The 2039-nt window shown below is 64.5% G+C and overlaps 1 protein-coding gene across 1 annotated transcript in view; it reads left to right on the top strand.

The window, feature by feature from the left end:
• The window catches only part of LOC101650860 (WD repeat-containing protein 70-like), a 23695-nt gene extending 22393 nt beyond the window's left edge, over nt 1–1302 (top strand). The window contains 1 exon segment of the mRNA XM_045284073.1: nt 1139–1302. Within this exon segment, the coding sequence (XP_045140008.1) occupies nt 1139–1302 (164 nt within the window).
• Nucleotides 1303–2039: the final 737 nt, after the last annotated feature.

Below are 2039 nucleotides of genomic sequence, written 5' to 3'. Positions count from 1 at the left end.
GCGCTCTCCCGAGCCGGACCTAAGCCACGCCAGACGAGGGACGGACGTTTGCCATGTACGGGACCGCTCCTCTCGCTCTGTCCGTGGGCCCTAGCCTCTTGCCGCCATCCGCTTGCCGGTGTGTGGGGGAGGAGCAGGGGTGCAGAATCTTACTCGCCCTCGCATGCTCGCTCCTCTTGCCTCACGGTGTGGGCTCGCGGGTGTGTGGATCCGTTGGTCTGAGCGGCCATCCCGCGCTCCTTTTCTTGGCCATGGGTCTTCCCCGTGGCGGGGATGGTCTGTCCCTCCTGCTGCACCGTGCACCTGCCGAGGTCTGCACAGGGTTGTGCCTGGATCGGCCCCTTGCCGGTGCCCCTGGAGCGCTCCAGGTTGTCCCCTCAGTTGCCCGAGGCTGAGCCGGGGTGTAGTTCCCGTTCCCGTTCCCGGTCGTTTATCTGTCTGGCCCGCCACATGGTGCTTGCTGTTGGGTGTGTTGCTGCGCTGGTTCTCTTGAACCCAGGAGCACTCTCTGGGGGGTCGAGGCGGTGTGTCGAACCCGTGGGTGGGGGGGTTGGGTGCGTCTCACTGGAGGCGTTGCCCTCTCTGTCGTGTGCCCCAGCGCTCTCTGGGAAAGCCGTGTGTCGTCTCGCCTTAACCTGGACATTTGATCTCTCCGCATCGTAGGGCATGCTTGCGAGAGCGGGATGGGAGATCACGTGCTGCGTGTCCGCTAGTGTCTCTGGGAAGTCGCAAACCCTGCGTGGGGCTGTCGTCGCGGTTGTGGGGAGCCCCACAGGAGATGTCCCTGGTAAGGGGCCGCCTTAGAGTGCGACACCCCCTCGTAAGGGGTGGGGAGGACGCCTGTGTGCCTTTGCTTGGATGTGTTAAGTGCATGTAGATGTCACTTAGTACTGTGCCCCCATCGGGTTGAGAAAGCCTGGCAGTGGCGGACAAAGAATTTCAAAGCTTTGATCCCAAAAGATATTTTACCGTGGCCCTTTGCATCTGTGCGCGTGTTCCTTGCGAGGTCTTAAATTCTGCTCTTGAGTAACTCGGATCTGGCCCTGAATTTGGTTTTATGAGGGGAAAGGGACTGGGGTACGCGACTTTCCGGGGGCCCTTAGCGGCAGCTGCGGTCCTCTTGGCCCCTCCTTGCGAGAGTGGCGGACGGGTGTGGGCGACGTGAAGTCGGCCGAGTCCTTGTTGATCCTCAGGCAGACTGACCAGCGGACAATCATAGGTGAGCGCGAGGCGTCGGAGGGCTCAACGGTGCACACCTATATTGCAGGTCCCTTGCCCTCAGCCCGCCCGGCGTCTCCCTAGGCGCCTGGGTGTGGAGTCCAGCGTGGGGCGACGATGGGGTTGGGGACGACCCGTCCTCGGTGAGAAAGCCTTCTCTAGCGGTCAGCGAGGGTGCCTTGGGGTGCCGGACCCCCCAGTCGCCGCCCCTCTTGGCACGCGTTGCAACCGATGTGTGTAGGCGAGAATGCTTGTGCCTCCCCCTCCAATCCTTCTGGGGAAGGGGGGTTTGTGCGTCCGCCGGCCTGGGTGGGGCTGCGTGCCCAGATCTTTGCCTACCATGGCCCGAGCCTCCCCCCTCCGAGCCAGGGGAGGGTTCTAACCCGACTGGCCTGGCGTCTGGCGCTGGGGATCCGCATGTGTGGCTCAGCTTCGTGAGTGTCCTGTGCTAAGGGCGCCGTAAATGGCGCTCCCTCTCGCCGTGCCCCGGGGAGCGCTCCCCGGCGAGTGCACCTGGGACCAGACGGTCGGGCTGGACGGGGGAGGGGGACGTCGGTGCTGTCTGGGGAAGCTGGTGTGTGTGTGTGTTCCGCGAATTGGGACGGTGTGGGGGCCATGGTGATGGGGTCGGAGTCCCCCCCGCACCGGTGTGTGTTGCTTCCTGGGGCTGCTGGCGGTGCCCGCTCCCTTAACGTTCTCCCGCCGGTGTCCTTCGACGGCGGCTTGCCGCCTTGGGGGAGGCCTCTCCCTGTCAGCTACCGTCTGCTTGGTGCATGCGAACGAACGCTTGTCGGGTCCCGGCCCAGGCCGGGTCCGGTCCG

The sequence above is a fragment of the Echinops telfairi genome, unplaced genomic scaffold, assembly GCF_000313985.2.
Source record: "Echinops telfairi isolate 266 unplaced genomic scaffold, ASM31398v2 ScPeMD7_7468;HRSCAF=8506_0, whole genome shotgun sequence".
NCBI classification, from domain to species: domain Eukaryota; kingdom Metazoa; phylum Chordata; class Mammalia; order Afrosoricida; family Tenrecidae; genus Echinops; species Echinops telfairi.
Note: the sequence above shows the minus strand (reverse complement) of the source record. Positions and strands in the feature narration are given on the sequence as shown.